General features: G+C 42.9%; 1 protein-coding gene across 1 annotated transcript in view; it reads right to left on the bottom strand.

Moving 5' to 3' along the window:
- The window catches only part of PTPRT (protein tyrosine phosphatase receptor type T), a gene marked incomplete at both ends in the record, with an annotated part of 415989 nt that overhangs the window by 97230 nt on the left and 297201 nt on the right, over window positions 1-21558 (bottom strand). The window contains 2 exons of the mRNA XM_079543413.1: window positions 4764-4866; window positions 8042-8243. Of these exons, the coding sequence (XP_079399539.1) occupies window positions 4764-4866; window positions 8042-8243 (305 nt within the window). The remainder of the gene's footprint in view (window positions 1-4763; window positions 4867-8041; window positions 8244-21558) is intronic.

The following is a 21558-nucleotide window of genomic DNA, read 5'->3' as shown; positions in this document are numbered from 1 at the left end:
CTCAGCACAGCAACACAAGATGGAAGCAATGCCACTCCCCAACATTACAGGGTATTTTCGTTTGTTACTACATGTAGGAAGACATGGACATGCAGAAACATCATAGAGGATTGCTTGCTCAGAGAACAGCTTGAGCAGAAAAACAGAAAAAAAAACACTGTTCTTAGGTGTTCTGTTGAATAACAACACAACTGTTTTCTCTTGATTCATTTGGCAACACGCAGACCAAAAATATTTCCGTTATTTCATGCTTGGGAGACCAAAAATCAGATAATACTCATGAGTAACATGGGGCTTTGTTCATACAAATTAATTTCTCCTACTGGCTGGTGATATGAAAATACTTGTTTCACCTTTTGCTCAGTGCTTCTAAATATATTCAAAAGACTTCCAGTCCCCTTCTCCCGTTTAGATTTCCTTATTTCCTTTAAGATATGCATCAATACGATAACCCATCCATCCTCAGCAAAGTGATTAAGTATATCCAACCACCGCGCAAACAAGTCTGACCTCAATAATTTATCCACCATTACTCACACCTCCTCCTTACACACACCTGTGTATGTATGCACAGGGTCATGTGCAAAGTTTGAAAACTTACATTCTAAAAACACTTTTCCTTAGCCCAGCACAAGTTCAGGTGCCTAAAGACCATCAGATACCCGATGCATCTGCCTGCCTGCCGTGCAAAAGAACATCACAGATTGGATACTGATACACATTGCAGAACTGCAGCAAGGCCATACAGAAAAATTAAATTATCTCTTTTTTTTTTTTTTTAAGCAAAGAAATCTGCCACCACCTCAAACTCTGAAAGTGTAATTGCAGACTCTGCTCTAAATGGCCCAGCAGCTCCAAGAGATGGAATGGCATGCCAAACAACACTATCACCCTTAAGATGAGCATTATTTCAACTTTGAAATCCCTAAAACTAACACATGCTCTGAAAATGTGATGTTCTCTGTAATAGTAACAGGTAGATACAACCGACGGTTTCTTAATAAACCAGATGGACTTCCAAGTACTCAGCACACAGCAAACAGTCCAGCGGACTTGTCATGGAGATAAAATCCCTCACGGCAGTATTTTCAGGCAGTGAATAAGGTATAAATTCTCAAATAGAGGTCTAAAGATGTCATATGTGAATAATCTATGAAGGACCGACTCAGCCCTCCTGACAATAACGGATTCACAGGCAAAATTATCTTCAAAATCACACTGGGATTTTTTTTCAGGAAGGAGTTGAGGAATAAATATTGGGAACACTTGCATTCTTCTTTCCCCCTTCTGAATCTATTACAGACGAATGTCAGTCTTCAGCAATCAATCACAACACCATTCACGGGCTTTGAATTGATATAAGAAGCACCAAAAGTTATTTTTAAAGGGCAACGTGGTGTCAAACTCTGCAGGTTTCACCACAAGGAAATAATGGAATGCCCAGGCCACAAGGGAGGATATTTATGCCTTGCTGATGCTCCACCTTTCTTCTGGCAATACGACAAAGCCTACAAAAGTATACCCAAGTTTATATTATTTTTATTAGTTCATATGAAAGTGTCTTGGTTCTTATCTGTAGTTTGTTAACAATGTCAAGTTCACAATCATTAGTTTTATAAACAACCACATTTAAGTTATTGATCGTGAGCACAAGGAAACATCAGAAACGTCTCACTGTTGAAAGTGACTTTGGATTTAGTGCTCCCGTATTTCACATGAGAGGAACAACAGTGAATCTTTTCTGAAATATTCTACAATATTACTGTAAAAATGATCTTGCAAATCGTACTCCATCTGTATGCTGCTCAGAGTAGAGCAGAATGAAATAACACAACGCAGTCACATAACTATCTTTTGGGAGATACTGTTTACAATCACACCCTCACACATACTCCAATTCATCTCCCTAGCATCTAAGAGAAAATATGAAGAATAATTGCTATGTATTGAAGGTGTTCTTTTGTTGTTGCTTCTTTACTTTCACATTTTGGAAGGATTGTATTGAAAACTTGGGGCACCACAGAGCAGAAACTGGCTGCCTGGAGTACTGTCAAGAGATGAGAGGTCTACCTATTCCTGCACAGTGACAGATCAGAGGCTTTATGAGATAGTGTGAGCAGTATCTATTTCAGACCATTTTCAAGATCCCTTTCTGAAACACCCAGGTAGGCTGAGTGGTCAGGTGGAAAAGGGAATGGATCGAGGAAAGCATGGCCATGCCTACAAGAGAGGCCAGGAGAGCAGACAGCCTACAGACATCCTTTTGGCATGCTGGGCATCTTTCCCATCATGTGGAATCCCTCCACCCACCTCACACTGCCTCAACACTCAGCACCAGTGTTGCCTAAATCTGAATCTGTATCTTCACTAATGCCTTGGTAAGTGAATGGGAAATGGCATCAGACTAAGAGGGGATGGAAGCACTCAAGGTTTGCATCAAGATTTAAAAGCATTTTAAAAGTCAATCTGATGACAACAAGTAGAGACAAATACAAGATACTATACTTGTGAAGGAAAAATAAACTTACAGCATAAAACAAATAACCAGACAAGAAAAAGAGAGTATATTAACTCTCAGCATGAATATGAGAGAAAAATCTACGAAAAAGCAAAGAAACACCTCATCCTTGTGTGTTAAGTGTCACCAACAGTTCATAGCACATTATTATTCTAATTGGCTGGATGGTGTTTGAAGCCTCTGAGGGAGTGCTACCTACTTTTGGATATTGTAAGCGTGCAGAACAGGCTGAAAGAAAAGGGAATTGGTTGGGAAAATCTGATACAAGGTTAAATTTGGATTTCATGAGGTTAGACTAAGAGCAGGCTATATTTATACAGCAAAAGGAATTCATCCATTATTTAGCTATCATAGCTAATAAAAAGCTAAATATCTCCCCTGAGATATTTTAGGGGAGGACTCCTCCCCTGTCACACACATACACCTCTGCTCTGGTTTTCTGTGTCAATGGACAGGGCTCTGTAAAGGAAGTCACCTCATCATCTGGATGTGGCATAAATATTACACTGCAAACGCACAGTACAGGCCACAATGCAATTAAAGAAACTAGACTGAAAAATTAGGAAAACTTTATAGATTTTTTTTTCTTATAATAGATGCATTTGCTGAAAAAGACACTATTCTCTGAATGAGGTTAAAGTATAGCAAATTGGTTTCAAGAAAAATCGCAAGACTTTCAATAAAAAGACGAAATAGCAACACTCTTAAGACAGCAGGTGGTAAAACGAGATACAGGAACGTTCCCCCATATAAAGAAATAAAACAAAACAGAGCTCTGTGATTTTACTGCCATTTTCCAGCACAACAATATCCCTAAAGGACTCAGAAAATAGGCTTCTAAATTTGTTCATATGGAGTACCAGAGATTAAAAGGGAAACGTTGAAGCCTGCTTCTCAGAACAACTAGAACAGGGGTGGTGCTCAGCAAAAATAGATAGTTTGCTTTAAACTAACAGTGCGACTTGGGAAAAAGCTGTGACATAGATGGAGCACTAATTGAGATAGGATACTTCATTAAATTAAACAAGTTTACATGTGAGTAATCTGCTCCTGAACACTTAGTGAGACGCCTTCAAAAAGCACTAGGAACTCATCCGTGGGATGTACAAAGCCCATTCACTTCTGAGAGAAGCAATTACTTGTTTTTAAAATATCACTCAGAGGGAAAAAAGAAGTGTCTTGTGAAAACTCAAGGGAAATCCTAAAGAGCCTACAGGAAGGTAACGGCTGCTGGGTATTTTACAGAGCAGCCCAGATCCTCCTAGGTAAACTACAGCTAATTTTATCATAAGCAGTTTAATTCACATGCTCAGCTGAAGAGAACGGAGGATGGAGGAGTGCCTGGCATTCCTGCCAGCTTCAGGTAAGGCAGTGCTGTCTCTGAGAAGCAGTTTGTTCTCTTGTGCTGATGCCTTTCAACACGTGTTTTCCAAAGCAAAAGACAGCAGTGGAGTACAGGCCTCTAAGTCATGTTTCAGCAGCCAGAGAGAGATCTGCAGCTAGGTGCCCCATTTCAGCCCTGAAGAGCCGGTAAGAATGGGATCCAGCCCAGGATTAGTCACAAAATTAGTCACAGATGTTTTCTACAAAGCCATCATCCTGTTCCACAAGTTCCCTCTGTATAGCTTCCTGCCCCTAAGTGCTCCATTCTGGAAATGGAAACTGCCCACCTACAGCTGGTGGCATCACACTAAACCAGAGGGACTCCGCCAGCCTCCATCACCTCCTGTCTCTGCAACAAGCTGGGAGCAGCAGCTGGCTTTTAACACTGAGATGTGAGGAGCCTGGCTGGATCCGGGTTTGGAACAAATGATCTGCCAGCATTAGTTCAGGCATTCCTACCATATAGTTAGAACAAAGGCTTGTCCCTCATAGAAACAAGGGCAGGAGATGGAGGCCTGCAGCCTTGTCCACACTTGCTGAGCTCACATCACAGCACATAGCTTCATAAACTGAAACTCCAGTATTGCTGAGGCTCCTGAGGTGATGCTGAAAGGGCAGTAACCCCATGCAATGCCATCAGCAACCATTCCTGGAGGTGAGCAGCGGGATGCATTTATAAGAGGAAACATGAAAGGCAGAATCAACAGCCAAGTTGGCCACGTAGCCAGCGTTCACTTTCAACAGCTCCGTTATCAGATGAGAATAAAAGATGAGTGAAACCTGGGGAAGAAGGAGAGGAAAATGCTGCAAATAAAAAAAAGAAAAAAAAAAGAAAAAAAAAAAAGGAAGAGGAACCACCCACCTGACAGGGGCTCCCCGGGACTGAGCAGGCTTCAGCATGACAGTGATGGTGGTGTCTGTCTCATTCAAGGGCGAGTCCGTGTCGTACTCTGGCATCGATGGTGCTGTAGCAGAACAAAGAGCAACACACACGTTACTGAGACACCAGTTGCTGCCTCTGGTAGTGATGGCAACGTGCTAGTAACATTTCTTGGAGACCATTTAACATTTCTCGACTGAAACATCAAAATACTTTCTCAATGTTATGATCAAAATTGTCATAACTGCTTAAAAAATTTGTACATTCATTTCCTATTAAAATTAAACAGGACACCCAAATCTTCAAGCTGGCTTTGAAAATCCTGCCTTGAATTTTTAAGACTTAGCAGTCCTTTGGGATGGGATTATTTCTTCAAAATTAAAAGTAGACAAAGAACTGCATGGACATTGAAAGATGCCATCTGAGACCTGTGAATCAGTGGCAAGGCTGAAAGCTGCACCCAGGAACCCAGCTCTTGTTCACTATTTGTGCCAATGGATCAGAGTTCTCACATCTTAGAGAATTTTTAATGCACATGTGTGAGCTCTGTCTCCTGGATTAGCTGGAAGGTACATTATGAAGTGGGAAGGCTTCAAAAGAGAAGAGCGTGGAATTATTTGAGCACTCAAATGGGTATTTAACCCCAGTGCTTTAGTGGTGTGTCCACCAGCGTGTGTTGAGGGCAGTGACCAACTGCAGTATCCTTCACTCCAGCAGTGGTGTTCCCCATGGCAATATGGAAAACGGCTGACCACTCACATGTAGCCACAGTCCTCTTCCTACTTCTGCCTTATTTCCTTCTGCTAGGGTCATTTCATCAAGGTGGGATGGGTTTCCCTAGGAAACACAGCCTACTCATTATGTTAAGTCTTCCTTCCCCTGTAGCAGACATCCCTTAGGGACAAAAAAAAACCCAGAAGAATCTGAGCAGCATTGTATTTATTCCAAAGAGGTAAGCTTTGTTGAAATTTCCCTAACTATAAAGCAAATAGAAGAATTTACATGAAGAACATAGTCCCACTCAGTTCATCTACAACTCTCAAGGGCAAGCTGCATTGTGGGGGTCCCACATTTAATCCTCTCACAGCGATTTCCACAGTAATCCTGTTTACAATCAGGATTTTTATCTAAATGCCTGAAAACTGTTAAGCATGGTGTTTCCTATTATCAGCTCAGCAACTGACTTCCCTATCCATAAGCTGGCAGCGAGTTCAGAACGAATGGCAGTTCCCTAGCAGGGATTCCTCTGCAGAAGGTGCTGTGCACTGAGGAAAGCAGTACGAGTCACTTAAAGATGCAGGGCACCAGCAGTACCCAGTACCTGACAGCACTGTACTCACTGGAAATGCCACAGTCAGAACTGTGCTGCTCCTGTACTTGGCAGAGGGGACACTGCAGTGTTGCAGGGCTCCCTGGGCACCATGAGCAGGTTGGGCTGTACCTCTGCAGGCCCTGTTTTGCTGCAGCTTCCATTGGCCTAGCTGAAATGCTGCACTGGTGTGACTGAATGGCCTCTGCTGTGTCAGCCAGCTGGGCTGGTTCCTTCACAGAATGCACCATTTGACTTTCAGATGCCATTTAGTTGAGAAACAAATGGAAGCAACATCGTTTTTGGCAGGAGTAGCTAATGGTATCGAGTACAATTCAGCAACTGCACTGTATTTGTCACAAGATGCTGTAACAGGATATGGCATTTTTGTGTCCTCAACATGGAAGAGTTGGACAGTGCCTCATTAAAATGACTCTTGGCAGTGACCTCTGTAAAGCAGCAAGCGCTGCTCACTGATGTGGTGCCTATTTTGCTGAGTCCTGGCCAAAGAGAAGTCCTTGGGAATTCAGGCAACTAGTATTATAAAGTGTGTGATAAATAGCATATGAGCATGATAAATAAATTAACAAACATCCACCCAGATAAACATACACATTCACACTTTCCTACTGCATAAGATGGCTTTTCATTTTAAAGCCAGCAGTTTCCAGACAGCCTTACAAAGACATTCTTATAAGTGAAAATAAGTCAATGCAAATCTCATTTTTCTCTCTGCTTCCTTTAGGACTGCATCTTAAAGTAAATATAACAGTAACTTCAAAATCCCGTGCAGAGGGCTGACCATACAACAGTACATTTGAATGCCAGAGACGCCTGCGTGGGGCCTGTGTCTGTCTACTACAAACAAGAAGTTTAGAGGACAGAGAAACAGAGATGATAAACTGAGCTCAGTGCCCATACATTTAATAACCACGCAGGCTTCTAACAAGATTTGAGCACTCCCTTAAAAATAAAATGAAAAGAAACTGAATGAGAAAAGCACCCCCATTCCTGTGCTGTTTTGTTCCTCTGGCCGGAGGTGGGCAGAGCACACACCATGCCTTCCCTCTGCAGGCAGCCTTACAGCCCGTGGCTGTACTCCAGGTGGATGTGACATGAGCTTTTGCACTACATCTAAAAGGCTCTAGTTTTGCTGACGGTCAGTGCAGAGAATGGCGATATTTTATTTTCTTAAAATGTTAAACTGTCATTTACTGCTAACAACTTACTAACCAGTTCTGAAAGATAAGGAAAAATATGCAGAACTGCATATTTCATCATTACAAATGTCCCAAATATTTGATTTGATGTCACTGTGATAGATACTCCAGAAAAATGTCCCTTAGAGAACCTGGCTTAGTGAAATTCTAATATCTAATTCTGCATATGTTCGTTCAATGTCATCTCAACAACCACCTTACCCATTTGAGCTGTTGGTAGACAGACCAAGTTTCCTTGCTTCTACTGTATCCAGGAGCTTTCTCTGCAGTGCCTCCTGATTTCAGTGCCTTTGACATCCTTCTCTGCCTAGCTGAAGCCCTCTTTGTGGCCTTACTCAGGAAAGAAGCCATAAATGCAGTTTCTCTTCCCCATTTTCCTCTCTTTCAGCTATTAATTCAATTACTTCACTGCATCCATTTTTGGTGCGTTCTTGAGATAAAGCCACATTTTTGAAGGAGCTTCTGTGACCAAGCATATAATTTGAATAATCTGCTGTAGTAAGAGTTCATCTATTGAACCAACAAAGGTTCCCATCTGAAATCCTCCTAAGGCATCCACAAATTAACCCCTGCATTTGTAATCTGAACGAACGTAGATAATAGATTGTGGTCCCTATGAAACTTGTGGAGGAGACACCAAGCTGAATAGCTTTTTATTGTTTCACACATCAGCTGTAGATCTACAGAACAACGCCCTGTAAAGTTCCTTTTTTGTCTTCCCAAAGCAATACCTGAAATCTTAGTTGCAATCCGTGTTGTGATGGGTGGCCCAAAGCCCTTCACTGTGCTGGCTTTGATGGTGAATGAATACGTTGTCCCTGGGTATAATCCTACAAAGAGGTGATGTGTTTCATTCCTTAGTTTGAAGACCTTCCCTCTTTGGCTGGACAGGTCAGCACTGGGATCCAGAGACCCAACGGCCTTGTAAGTAATCTGCAAATGAAGAACAAGGACAGTAAGGTGATAGGAGTCTTCTGCACCCGGCCTCTGTCTGCGCCCCTATTTCACTCCCCTCTTGGAACTAAAGATCAAAAATAAAAGGGCAGATATAAAGGTAGCATCTCCTAGTGAAGTGCCCTGTGTTTGGATGCTGGCAAGTGAACATCACCATTTTTCCAGACGTTACTTTGGAAGAAGCTAATTTCTTCTCTCCACTAAAATCTCAGCATGTGCTGATGTACAAAAGCCACCAAGAATTGCTTTTCATTCTCCACCCCAAACTTCTGCAGCCGAAGCTGAGCACAGCACAACTTGCAGAATTTTTGTGAGAATTTCCCACAGCACAGGGGAACTTCTGGTGCACACAGGGATACCTTTTCCATCAAGCAGTTGTTGTTTTCAGGAGGCTTTTAAGAAGAAACAGGAACCTTTTACTGACAACAAAATTGTCTGAATTCTTCTCCTATGCTGAAGACATCGCGCCAAAATGAAAGACTGAAATTAAATGACAAGTTCACGAGAAATAAATATCACCAAGCCTTTAGACAATAGTCCCACTCATTTTCCTTGAGCTCACGAGACAGTTGCTGATAGAATTTCCCAGTTTTAGCCCCGGGCTGCAGGCTTACACATGGCACCATGCCTGAGAGCAACCCAGCCAGGCCACAGCCCTGCATGCTCTGCATTGCTAACACATCTTCAGGGGAACCCAGGCTGAACATCCTTTGAAATTCTGCTCGAGCTCCATTCTGTTTACCCACGACAGCCCCTCTGATACGCAGACACTTTCGAGGAGAGCTCATGACTTATTTACCAGCCAATTCCTTCCTCACCTTCCAAATTCAATCCAGAGGCAGCTCAATTTCAACTGAGCTGTCAATATAATATAACGCGCTCCGCTGCTCTCCTAACCTTTCCTTATATTATGGGATCCTCGCTTATTTGTAATGAAACACTATGAATAAATCAATGTATGTTAATATATGAAGTCTTCAATATTTTATGAAGGACTCCATGAAAATCTAATTCCCAGGTTTGCTGAAAGAGCCTTTGAAAATTTTTAAGTTGCTTGTATTGTGACAGGAGGAAAATGTTCTGTTTAAAGGAAAAATAAATAAACAATATTTAAAAGATGGGGCTTTAATAGTAACAGAATAAAAAGGAATTATAAATAAGCAGCTTGTAGGTGGTCCCATGGCAAACCTGCTAACTTTTCCAGGAATTACAACCAGCTTTTGAATTTTTTTTGCTTGCTAGAAACCTGAGGAAGAGACAGCACTTGGTGCAGTGATCATTAAAACAAGGCAATTAAATGCTGGAGGAGAAATGTTTAGTCTTGCTCCTTGTCCTCAGGCATGGTGAGGTGCACACAAGGCACTGCTGTGGCACTTGGAGGGAACAGCACCTGTGCACCTCCACCAGCAGAACCCGAATGGGGTCAAAGACCTTAAACACAGAGACGCGACCCAGCCAAGGCCCCAGCAAACTCCAGTATGAAAAATGCATGCACTGTGTTTGTTAGGAATGAACTGATGCAGTCCACGTGCTCTATTTGTAAACAGAGTGTTACAGAAGTGACAATTGTGTATGCTTCTGCAGGAGAAGGAAATAATGAGGAATTTGGGAAACGGTGAGGAACATCACAAGGGCACCAGGCACCACGCTCACGGGACATCCTGTGCAAAACCACAGCTGTTTGTTTCCAACACACTGCACAGAAGGCCGTAAATGAAAGTGGAAGATAAAACTATCCTTGATCTGCATTTAAATAAATGCATTCACTTACCTTTACTAGTTCTAAAGTTACTACAAAATGAGATATTTTTCCTTCATCAATATACATGCATATCCCCTAAAGGCAAATGGGTAAAAATGTTTTTGAGAGAGAAAAAGAAGAACAATAATAAGGAAAATCACTGCTATAAAAAAAAAAAAAAAAAAAAAAGAGGGGGAGGCTTGCTGCTCACTAAATGAGCACAAGGGATGTTAAACCAGCATGGGTTCAACTCATAAAAAGTGGGAAGGAGAAAGCAGCACTTCAGAGAACACATCCAAGATTATTTGAGGTTACAGCTTGGGCCGATTTTCAGAAAGACTGTTGACTTACATCAGTGATTTCCCCAAATGAGTTTTTCTAAGGATATGTAAACTGTGGTAAAGACACATTCCTGACATAACCAAAGCGCAAGACAGTTACTGCAGCAGACACCATTCACATTACTGTGGATCTTACTAACCCAGGTGAGAAAGAACAATCCCTGTCCCCAAAACGTGACACTTAATTTTAATGGGGAAACAGGGAGAAGGGAAACAAAAAGCAGTAGTACAAACTTATCCAAAACAGTGGTGATGCAGTGGCACAGCTGCCCATGGAGGTGGTGGGGTCACCATCCCAGGAGGTGCTCCAGATCTGTGGGGATGTGGACTGAGGGACAGTGGGCATGGTGGGATGGGTTGGGGCTGGACTCGGCGATCTTAGTGGCCTTTTCCAACATCACTAACTACATGATTATATGATTTTATTGCTCATACAAGAGTAACTCTCAAGCTCTTCTCTGATGCCCACAGTAAGAATGATGTGGTGAGGGAGGTACTGAGGGCCAGAATGCAGCTGAGCTCCCAGCTCTGCTGATGGCCTCCTTCACAACCATGTTCTCTGAGCCTCTGTTCTGCCATTTATGAAATGAGGGCTATTACACTCCTCTGCACGAACATTTTTAAGGTTGAGGGCTTCTATGCATTTCCATCAGCTGAGTGCTGATGGTTAAGCAGCAAAATCTCAGGTGAAATGTGAAGTGGTCCCAAAAACAGAGCACTATTTGGAAAAGGAGGTGAATTCTCTTCCAGCTCAGAATAAAACAGAATCATTTTCCCTTCTACAGCAGCCAGCCAGGCTGCTTGCTGCTGGCCACCCCCCAGCCCCACTGCTCAGCCCCCAGGCTCATCGTGCCTTTCTCATGGCCAGAACAATCTGTAATTGTGGAAGCTTTGGTATTTCTTCACCAAAAGCATCTGCAACGTGCTACAGCATGTATCTGTGTTTCCTTACAGAACAAAAAGATGCTGTAACAAATCAGTGACAAATTGGGCCTCATGTATAAGTGGATGGAGTTGGTCTGTTTGTTTTTGTAAACTGTACGTGCATCACCACTACTTTTCTGAAGGCATCACTGTAGATCTGCCCATGAATAAATCCATCAGCAAAGCATCCTGATGTGAAAAGCTTCTACAGGCACTGACTGCGTTCTCATCCCCACGTTTCTCTAAGGAGTCTTCCCTGCGGATGGAAGAAAACAACGCGACAACACACTGCATTCCCATCCCAAATCCAGAGAGTTTGTCAGCTCAGTGCTGGCTCAGGTTGTGCGCCACGATGTGTCAGAGGCTGACAGGGCACAGCTGAGGATCATCAGCTGATGGCAAAGTGAGAAGATGCCGCTCTTCCTCTGAGCTGATATAAAGTTTTGAACGAGGAGAAGTTTCAGGGAATCAAATGCAGAACATTTTTCAATAAGGAAATTTCTGACTCTATAGAGTCATCTAAAAACGCACTGAAACATGTGTGGAGAAGAAATATGGCATTTCCTAGAATAAGAAGGCTGGTGAAATAAGCACCTGCTTTCCTTGCTGGTATGCTAACTATTTATCTTCATTTCTTGTTCCAAGTGTCAAACCATTTCATTACAAAATAAACAAGAGATTCTAATCTAAGAAAATGATATGACTCAATCACCAGACAACAGCTGCTCCAAATTATTTTAAAATAATCTATTTTAAAGACAAGTCATGTCATATAACACTTGTATATTCTGAAAAAAAAAACCAACACCAAAACGAGACAATAAAATTAAACATTTAAAAACCTAGACAGAAAACAAACAACAAGAGGCTCAAAAAGAAGAATTTCACTTTGATTGAAAATATCGAAAATATTTGTTTTGACTCTGATGCAGAATAAATGCAGACACAAAGAGGAGGAAACGTCTCACAAGACTGAAGCTCCATGTTTTTTAACCAGCTCCCTGGTTATCTCCCGCACTGCAGACAGCTGCTGTCCTCTGAAAGCTGCCCCTCCCTGCACACTGCTGTGGCTGTCCTGCATTTGCAGACGTTATTTGGAATTTACATTTCGGCTCCAAGGTGACTCAGAGGTCTCAAGGAAAAGTTTTAGTGGCCAACAAAGCTGCTGTTCTGATCACAGCAAGTGCCAGTCCAGGCTACTGCACAGCGAGACCAAGAAACAGACAAAGAGATCCTAAATCTTCCTTCCATTTTCTTCATTAAGAAATGTTTCTTAAATTAAAGCACCAGGAGCAGTAAATTGAAAGTAATCAAAAAGATCAGGAAGCAGAGGGACTCAGGGAGATAAGCAAGAGCCACGTCCCCAGCACAGCAGGAGGATGAGTGACATCCCCGGGGTGCAGAGAATGCACTCCAGACTTTGCTCAGTTCAGTGCCCATCTGAACTGCCAAATCCAGCCAGGCAAGTCCAAATTCCTCGTGGATTAAATGTAGAACAGGTCAAGAGAACAAATTCTTTCTGATACTTTCTAGTAAGCTACTAACCCCTACAGGGGATTAGTTGATTTCCAAGTGTTTACTGACGTATCTGCTGTGATAGACTATGGAGAATAAACCACGACAGGTCAGTGTCAGAAATAGGATGGTTATTGAGTTCACTCCTTGTTGTTTAAGCAGACATCCAACCCACGCCAGTGCAACCAGTCCCACCAAACAGTAGCTCTCCTGTTTACTCCATCCTACTCTGAGTTTTATACAATTTAAAGTTCAGAACAGCAACCCCTTGAAATCACTGACCAAACACCATGTTAACAGCCACAAAATGAAGACATAACACTGAGAGCAGGAGCACAGCTCCGCTCTCCTTCACAGCACCTAATTTAACACAATTTGATGGGGGGAAGTGAATGCTTTACCAGCTGTCATCATCTCTGACTGTAAAACTTTCTATTACGATGTAAGACTTCCATCGTCAAAGGAAAGACCATAGCAGAAATAGTAACCTAACTAGGAAGCACAGGGTTGTTCTGCCCTGCAAATTTTAATTCAGAAGGAAACACATAATAAAAGTGTAACCAAGTCCTTCTTGTGTGATTTTTTCCTCTACCACTCAGACATACAGGCAACTGTGTGTCCACACAAAGCAAAAGGGCATTGGAACATTGGAACCTATTACCATAGGGGTTCATCAGCATTATCATATATAACACCAGTAATGGAAAGAACAGCTGAAAACTGAAGGTCAAAAAAAATTACCCTGTAGGTTTTGTATTGTTAAGAATGTGGTAATTAAACAGCAAAACAGACCATCAAGGGACATGATCAATTATCCTTCAGGTTTAGACATTTCTTCAGAAGGATGTATCATGGCACAATCGTGAGGACCTCAGCTCAATATTACAATAAATCACCATAAAGATGTCCTCTCTCTGTTGTAATGGCCCTTCTCACCCTCCAGTACCGTGCACGAAACCCCCTGGGAGCCCTGAATGGCTGTTCAGATTCTCTTTAATCCTCTTAAAAAAAACAAACAAACAAACAGGGAGATATTCTGCTCCAGCCATGCTGTTGTAGCCATTTGATCTTCCTGTACATCAGCACATTCAGATAAGCTCTCATACTGATGAATAATGAAGTTATTAGGATTTCATGTGCAATAACCTTGGAAGCAAGGGCAGCAAACTCTGATGTCTCAGGATTGAGAGCCTGCCAGTCAAGGCAAAAACAAGCTTGTATGGTCCTTCTCATTGAAACCAATAACATCATTTGTTAAACCTTCTATCATATAGAATTAATCAATATTGGTGAGCAAACTTGGTCTGTACAGCCACATTCATTGCCAAGCATTGGACCATAAGCTTCCCCTCCGACTTCAGGGATTGCAGCCTGTTGGAATGCAAACACTAAGCATAGCTGTTAAATCAAACACTACTTTGTAGACACACATTATACAACTGTATATCTATTTTCCATTCTTGTGACAGCCTGCCCAGCAGTTCAGTGAAGGCATCTGAAACCTATAAATCCATTACATTATCCCCTGCATCCCCATTGATGTTTTATATCCCTGTCTCTATAAAGCAGTCCGTCCTGCCTCCTCGTTCTCACAACTCCTACCACCAGGGATACTTGGAGCTGACAGTTGGCACCACGTCCACTTTTTCAGTTAGCAGCATTTCAGGACAGAGCCTGCTCCTTGCTATGGAGAGAACTGGAGGCATGACAAACCCACCACATGCACAGGTACCAGCATCAGCAGGGATATCCCAAACTGTGCCTTACACCTTTCTGAGCCAGAAGAAAAGGAAGCTTTTCTTGGATTATTAATGCTTTTTCAATCCCAGGCTTGAGAGACAAGAGCTGGAATAGGATTTTTTTAATCCATATGTCCTTTAGTTGTCCATGAGCCCCATCCCTACCCCAGCACAGCAGCTCCCCCCACCCGCAGACAACCACCTCCCTGCATCCTTCATACTCTGGCTTCCATTCCACAACAGGGCTGGCACAGCATTCCTCAGGCAGATGAGAAAAGTTTGTGGCAGGCAAAGTGTGATTTTCCAGGACTAGAATTCCTTACGCAAGTCAGGAGTGCACATAGAGAAGGGGTGGGATATCAGTGCTGTGCCTGCAGATGGATGGGAGGGGAAGCAGCCGAGAAGTTTCATGATTGAAAGTACCTTGGGAAACAATAGGCTATTTCATTTTTAATCTTGCTTTACATATTCCACTCTATGCTCTAATAAAGCCTACAAGCAAATTTCATTATTCCCCTGTTTCCCAAAAATAAACACAAATAAACTGATGCACTAAAGTCTGACAAATATCCTTGAACTCAAAATTATTAGAACATTTCCTGCATTTCCTGAGTCGCTGCCTGAGGGAAGCAGTGTTCCCCAAGCCAGGTGTTAAGAAGCCATGTGCTTTACAAGTTAACTGTGCAATTTATTTATTGTAGAAGGAAACCAGCTCTAGTTGGCAGTGCCTCCTGGATGGCATTTCTTTCAGTTCAGTTGGGGCCAGCAGGATACAGATGAAGCTGCTTCCTGAACATCTTGTGTGGTACCACTTCAGGAATCACTAACCTCTCAAATACCAGCTCATACCTTAACTGGATGGCTCTGCTGTGTTAACCTGAGTTCCTGAAACATGTCATTTGGAATCTGAATGTGTAACATTCTAAAATATCTAACATCAAAACCAGCTTGCATTAAAATCCGAAACAAAGAGCAAGAAATAACCAGTCCCAACCACAGCTTCCCCTCCTACCTTCTAGCTGGACCTGACTAAAAAAAGATTAATAAAACATTCCTAAAATGACATGCATCCCTTATGTAGTTCAGTCCAGTGAGCTGGAGCTGGCTTGTCCCCAGTCACCGCATGCCAGGGCTAAGCTGTGATGAATTAATTGCCCTGTCTTCTTCAGTGACATCTTCTAGAATCAGGGCTTAAGCTGAATATAAACAATTAGCACTGCTGAATTCAAACCTGACAGCCCAATACCTTCACACAGCCTGGAATTTAGTTAGGAATGAAAATCAGCTCCTTTCTTCTTGCAGCCTCTTGCTCAGGATCATCCTCAGCAGCATAGCACAGACAGCTCTCAAGCATTTTAAGAGAACCCTGCAATACAGGGAGCAAGTTACAGAGTAGTGTCACCAGTAGCTGTGACCCAACAGCAAAGAGCAGTCCATGAGAGAACCCAAATTTCCGTTTCCACATGTGTTAGCAGATGAGTTTGCTTTCCTGATGGAAGCAGGAGACCAATCCCCAACCAGGTGTGCCATCCTGAGATGCTGCAGAGCATGCCTGCACCACAGGCAAGGAACAGCAACTAATGGTAAACCCTCAATTTATCTCACAAAACACCACAGCTCACTGAAACAGGACATCTCTTAGGAAGCAGAGGAAGAGAAGCGTCAGACCAGCTTATTCAAATCGAGTCCACAGCTCCTCCAAAAAGATGAGCCCTGCAGTGGGTAACATGACTAACACAAGCCAAAGCTGCACATACTGGTCAGATCACAGCTTAAACCCCCTACCAGGCCATGGGAAGCGCTGCTAAGCCCTTGGTGACATTCACACTGACCAAAAACAGCAAGAAGAGCAACTGCACCGCTGAATACCTACCAGCGGCATCTCACCTGCTGACAACAAGGATGTTTGGTACAACGCACAAACTGGAGCAAATGCTTTGAGCCCAGCAACCTACTCAAACACGTATTTATCTTCCTTTACTGCCAAGGGAACATAAAGCACATGACCACGTGCTCATCTCAAAAGGCGATGGATAAGTGAATCAAGCCCAGAGCTGCTCTGTTAGGATAAGATGTACCAACCTATGAAAAGGTCACACACAAAAAGTAAAAAATGACCTTAAAAGAAGAAATCAACACTAATGACCAGAACTCACTTGTAAACCAGCACTGCCCAGGACCCTTGCAGTTTCTCTCACACCAGCACCATAAATCAAAGTCCATTTTTCCATGCTGGCTGTCTGGTGTTCCTCTTACAGCCTGCACCTTTGTTTGCTGACTTAGCACAGAACTGAAACACCAGCATCTCAAGCACTAATGACACATGAATAAAAGAAGTGAGGCTTGCTATGCTCTGCTGCTCAACCAATAACTTGCTTACTTGTACCTAACCAAGTTCTCCAGACACTACTGACTTCCCAAGATGAGCATTCCAGAGCCTGCCAGAATGGCAGAACGCATTTAGATGGAAGTATGCTTTTCTGGCATAGTCTGTTAATAACAAAGGCAGTGATTGCAGTTTATACATCTCTCTCCATTTATGCCATCCAGCTGTCCCACCTTTGGATTTTCCTCACCAGGGAGATAAGAAAGCCATGCACAGTAAGTGAAGGCTAGAAATAGGCTGTGCAATTTCCATACCCATTTTCCTATTTTTTAAGTTAATACCTCCCCACTTCCCATCCAGCATCATTCCCCAAGATATACAGTGGCTGGTCACAAAGATTTTAGAAACTGCTCCAGGTCAATCTGCTATAATTCAGCCTTACAAAGCAGAAGGGAGCACAGCCCAGTTCCCCCACAGATGCACACCTGCCATAAATAACAGGGCCAGAACTTCCTCTTGAAGCCAACATAAGAATCCTTGTTTAAATGTTCTGAGTTAAAGTAAATAAATACTGTGAACTGCTTCGGACAGCAAAAAAAGCCAAGTTGGTTTTTGCAGAAAAATGGTCAGCTTTTCCAGCCAGAAAACACAGAGTAAAGAACATAAATTTTTCTATGTAAAATATTTGCTTGCAATTTAGTGGTTAAGATGCTGTCTTGCATAACAGTATTTTTAGCAAGACCAAACATATTTTCCTGAGTAGGTTGGCCAAGGTAGACAAGGTGAAGTTCTCAGGAATACTGCCCAGCAATCCACGTGGCTGTTGGCACAAGCCTGCACCTGATGGTCCCATCCTGCTACAACAGTGCCACTAAAGGTAAGGACTCAGCTTGGGGATGGAGCTGGGAAACAGGAAGGAATGCAGGTGTACCGGTATGCAGAGCTATGCTGGGAGCACAGCCCACCCTTCTCACACCCCCCAAAGTGGGGAAGGAACCAAAACAGGGACCAGCTGTGAGCCACACAGCTTGCGCCAGCTGCATCAGGAGAGCCCTGGGGTACAGCTTTAGGAAACCCTGCAGCTGCATGAACAAAAGGAAACAGCATCACAGCTGAGAGCCAGACTGCAATGTGTTCCTGTGCATGGCAGCACAGGGATATGAGGAGCTCATGGAGCAGACGTATACCACTCTGCCCCCACCAACCCCACTGCAGAGCTGTACAGGAGCTGAATCTGAGGGACAAACAGCCTGCTGCTCCTCAGCCCAAAATCTTTACTGACATCCTTCTGCATCTCAAAATACACTCAAAAATTTTGTATCATCTAAACCCTAAAGAATTTCTCCTATGCTCTCATTTGAAAAAGCCATTCAGCTCCCCTAAAAACACAAATTCCAATCACCCGCACAACATCCTCCCTGGCTGCAAAGTTCCTGCCCTCACTCAGGGCCATGAGGCTTTACACCACGATTTTGCTTTCCACACTAACCAAAATCTTTAATCAGAAAGAAAACGAACCCTATGCCTGAGACATCGAGGCCTTTAAAGAGACTTCACAGCATTCATACCCCGAGGGCCTTCATTTGTGCACAGACTGTTTGCAGCTCTCACTGAGCAAAGTCACTGATGCCCGTTTCTTCTTGAATAAATCCCGGACCTAATTTCCTGGTGTCCTGGGGGGAGTCCAAAGTCAGGAGAGAGCTGGAAGACTTCCATCACGTTGGAGAAGCATCTCTTGTTCTTCAAGACATAACAGCACGAGAGGAGACACATGTGTTGCATTTTGCAGATGCATTAGGTGCTACATGAATAAAATCCAATTCCTGACACGGAAGAGGTCTTCTCCAATTAGGTTTGCTACAGTAAGTTTTCTGGATCATTCACCTGAACTGCATTTTCACAAAAGCCACAGGCTATAAAACACATTGTGTTTAAAGCAAGTTAAAAGCTCCTACCAAAAAATGAATGTTTTGATGTTTAAGTGACTTTCCACACTGAGGCGTCTCAGAGCTGTCCATTAGCTGAAAATGAGACATGTCTCATTGAATCACTAAATACTCTTTGCAGAGAGGAAAGGCACGTGGCAGCCCCACTATGGAGAACATGCTTGAGGGTCTGAAGCTGAGTGAAGCACCGTGGCCCCTGTGCCCAGAAATAACTGGATTGTTGATATTATGGTACATTTTACGCTGGAAAGCTTTGGTTGTAGCAGCGTTATTTGGTTTCCCAAATGCATATTCTGGAGACGAGAGGAATGAAAGATCTCCAGATATCTCCCAGCTCCAATCCTGATCTTACAGCCATGTAGTCAACTTATAATCCACGTAACACTTCTACTGCACTTCTAAACTATTTAACATGCTTTGCAAAACTCCTGGTGGAGCACACTTGCTGTACTCCATTACTCCTGCCAGCACCCGTGTTCAAAAAGAGGTAAAGAAGTAAACATGTTTGTTTCCTATCACAACGATTTGCTGGATTCTCATTTTGTATCACCTGTAGGAACACTGTCATTGCCCCTTATCATCAGACATATGGTGTTCATTTGAAAATACACAACATTGGCTCCATCTTCTTTTCTTTGTTCAGTAGCAGCTGTCCAAGCAGTCTTCACCCCTCTTTCTTATGACCTATTCCTCTTGACGTGCCAAAGATTCTTGGGATTCTTTTAGGCTGCATTAAAAGGCATCAACATTAAAAGAGTCTCAAAAGATCAACTTTTAAATAGATTAATTTACTCTTCCAGCTTCCCTTTTAGGATAATCTAGCTCTGCTTCTTTCCCTTTCACTAATGAGCTGGAAAATCAAGCAGCAAGCAGCTGGCTGACTTTGGCTAGCTCCAACTCCGCTTTACAAATAGGAAGCAAAACCTCTTTCAAGCTCTGCTTTGATTCTTGGTCCTCTGCTGAGAGCCCCTCCACCAGTGCTCCACTGGCACTGATGGAACTTGCACTCCTACTCCTTTTCACCCTCAAAAGCGTTTGGAGAAGCCAGAAGTGAAAGCAAACAGCTTGGCTTCCCTGTGACATTGTCACAAAAGGCCGGGAGAAGCCACAGTGCCAACATCACTGCTGTGTCAACGTCTGGACGCAGAGCTGGGGCAGGTGGCAGGGAGGAAGCCAACAGCTTTTAGTTTGTCACAGCGAGGAGGTAAACAAGGTTAACTACTGCAGATGTAGACTTCAGCTCTGCACACCGGGAATCATATGATAAAAACAAACTGGAAAGATGCTGGCATTTTTCAAAATGGACCTCGTTAGATTTCAATTAAAAAGCAAAACTGGAGGAGCAGAGAACACAAAAGAATGCATTCTCTGCTGAAGATGAAAATATTTCCTCCCTCTTGAAGGCCTCTTTTACTACTCTCTCTCTCCCACACTGTCCTGTATTTCTCAAACTCTCCAAGCCATTCCTCGTACAGTGGGAGCACAAGGCAAGCAGAATCCACCCAGGCACTGCATGCAGCACTGCCACCACAGGCATGCACAGAAGGAACACTGACCCACAGTGCTTGGTACAAGTGCCTGATACACCCTCAACCTCCCCCTATCAAACCAGTCAGAACAGTTTAATTTGCTGTAATGAGGTCTCAGACTCCATCATAACAAAATTCCAGGGAAGGGATTAGGCCAGGGGCTCCTACAAATCAAAACTAGGGAGAGTACATACACATTGCCACAGCAACAACAGGATCCAAGAATCTAAATGACAATAATACAAAAAGCTACACATTTCCCAGCCTGAGCTGCACTAACATCCATACAAACATGCAGAAAGCTCTCGGTTAGTGCAGGCCTAGAAATTCCTCCAGTCTCAACTGGTTCACGATTTCACTCTCAAAGCTTGTAAGGTTCAACCCCAAATAGCAGAAGAATGATCACTTTTTCCTGAGCTCAGTATAGTATTTCGTGCCACAGTTTTTTAGCTTGATTTCCGGATTTCACAGACCCATTGTGTGCTCTTTCAATCTATTCCATCAGCAGAAAGATGGCAACAGGCATGGAAAGAGAAATGGAAACATCACATTTAGCCATACATAACAGGTAGTGGGAATGTCTGGTGGGTGCTACCTACACTTACCCTGAAAGAACAGCACATCGTTCTATAGAAGCAAAATGTTCCTACAGTGAGATCTTGAATTATGCTTTGCAGTGATCTCAAATGGATTTAGCAGCTGCTCCTGGACTTCATGCAATATTTGTGCCTTTTTACCAACAAGCATTCAGACTCTGAATAGCAATAATGAGAATGCAAGCTTGACTATGGCTCAGATTTGGCTCCTAAGCATAAGACACGAGTAGGTTAGCATCAAAATGTGGCGAACTGGAGTGCAGACACCTGGGCCTGAAAAGTCATGCTAAACTTATTTTATTAAGAAACAAGGAGATGCAGCATAAACTAATTTGGAGGTTTAAAAGAGTAACAGATTTATGAATTCACTGGGGAACTGGAGAGAGTCATCACACAGTAATGGAAAGGCAGTTTTTATATTGATTCAAATTAAGGGTAATTTATTGAGAAAAAGCCATGATTTGCATGAAAGATGCTGCCTAAAGACACAGCAGTCTAAGCATGTCTTGATATATTTCATGCATACTGACACAGACTGGTGCAACTCATCCTGCTAAGTGAATCAGCAAGCTGCACCGCTCTGCAGTGATTCCCCTGGTTTATGATCAGCAAGAGAAAGCCAATCAGTCAAAAGGCT

This window comes from Tetrao urogallus, assembly GCF_951394365.1.
Source record: "Tetrao urogallus genome assembly, chromosome: 16".
Lineage (NCBI taxonomy): Eukaryota > Metazoa > Chordata > Aves > Galliformes > Phasianidae > Tetrao > Tetrao urogallus.
Note: the sequence above shows the minus strand (reverse complement) of the source record. Positions and strands in the feature narration are given on the sequence as shown.